The 1679-nt window shown below is 40.6% G+C and overlaps 1 protein-coding gene across 1 annotated transcript; it reads right to left on the bottom strand.

Annotated features, from left to right (window-relative positions):
• Positions 1 to 733: 733 nt before the first annotated feature.
• Positions 734 to 1574, bottom strand: AK88_01247 (uncharacterized protein; the record flags this gene model as incomplete). Its single annotated transcript, XM_012478883.1, has 2 exons — positions 734 to 1366; positions 1548 to 1574. 2 exons carry the CDS (start codon positions 1572 to 1574, stop codon positions 734 to 736), a joined length of 660 nt encoding a protein of 219 aa, XP_012334306.1.
• Between the last annotated feature and the right edge of the window lie 105 nt (positions 1575 to 1679).

Raw genomic sequence — 1679 nt, 5'->3', positions numbered from 1 at the left:
AGAAAAAAAAAAAAAAAATTCATAAAATATAAACGCAAAACTACATCGCGCGCAAAAACCTGAACGAAAAGGAAGCAAAAAGGAAAAATGTTGTTTGGACGCAACTCACGTTGGGGTATATAAACACATGATGTCACTTGTGTCGAAGGGGGAAAATAAATCATGAAAGTTGAACGCGCGGAAAAAGTGTGTAGTAAGGCGGGTTGGGGGAATTACATACACATAGATACATGTGTACATATATATATATGCACATGCGCGTACGTATGAAAAAGCACTAATGGGCAAAGAGGACAAAGGGTAAATATGTAAACAGGTGAATAAACACACAATACCGGGCATACACACAGGTACATATACACATATACTTGAGCATATATATACACATATAAGCGCATATACAATTGGGATTAACTTTTAAAAATTTAATTTTAAAATGGCAAAGCACGCGCAGCTGGGTGCGCAGAAAAGGGGGGGGGTGGGGGTATTGCCGGCTACACACACACGAGCGAGCACGAAAGGGAGAAAGAGAGCCGACCGTAAGCAAGCGGGCCGCGCGCCCGCCCCCCCCCCCCATTCACTTCCATTTTTGTTGCATAGTTAGGTAAGCTTCGCAATATCCGGCGGAAGGAGATCATCCATGCGCTCATGGGCAAACATACAACGCACAGGCAAAAAAAAAAAAAAAAAAACGTGAAAGAGGGATAATAGGACACATCCACATATGACACGCTTATATTTTCTTCACCTTGTCCGCAACTACCTTGACGTTATTTTTTATTAACTGTTGCTTGTGATAATTTTTATAATCAAATGTGCAGTTATGTGCATCGGCATATCTGTGAACAGAGCAGAAGTAGTGGTTGCATCTGCATTTAATTCCCAACAGGCCTATACGTTTGCAACAGAAGAAGCATTTCTTCTTGTCCTCAGCTTCATCCACGTTGCTACTGCTGCTCTGATCATTTGTCTCGTTCGCAACAGGGTTAATACAACTACTTGCGCTTGCGTTTTGGTTACTGTCATTATTATCCTTGTTGTCCTTTTCGACACTGTTTATGTTTAAGTCAGAGCAGAGGGGTTGCTGCTGGTGCTGCTCCTCCTCAGGTATAACATTTTCATTGTTCATAAAAATCGGTTTCTCCGTTTCCATCTTTTTATTGCTTATATAACTTGGCTCCATTAGGCTATTTATTTTTTTATAATTAGGCAAATTTTCTGTGATGTCTTTTTCGTTTATTTTCTCCATCTCCGATATTTCTTTTTTTTTCTTTTCTTGGAACTCTCGGTAACATTTTGAGCACAAGTTGTTGTTCGCGGGGTTCCCGTAAAACCCGCAGTTGTTCTCGCACAACACCGGGGTTGGCTGTAAGTGGGGGTGAGTGATTGAGTGAGCGAGTGAGCGAATTAGTGTGTGGGCACGGCAAGTGAACACAAAAACAAAAAGGTATGTAAATGGGTAAATTGCGCATTTATACGTCGGGATTGTCTTTCCCGCCCGATACAGGCAAAACGTGCACATGAACGCCGCTTGGCAGTCTGCTTACCGTAGTTGCGTTTTTCTCCGAACTCATTCTGCCTTGGCTTCCTTAATAAAGAAATATATATTTTAAACAGGTAAACAGCGATAGGGGTAAAATAATCAAAAAAAAAATGATTAAAAAAAAAAAAAAAAAAAA

The sequence above is a fragment of the Plasmodium fragile genome (assembly GCF_000956335.1).
Source record: "Plasmodium fragile strain nilgiri unplaced genomic scaffold supercont1.10, whole genome shotgun sequence".
Taxonomy (NCBI): Eukaryota; Apicomplexa; class Aconoidasida; order Haemosporida; family Plasmodiidae; genus Plasmodium; species Plasmodium fragile.
The sequence above is the reverse complement of the archived record's forward strand: the minus strand, read 5'-3'. Positions and strand labels throughout refer to the sequence as shown.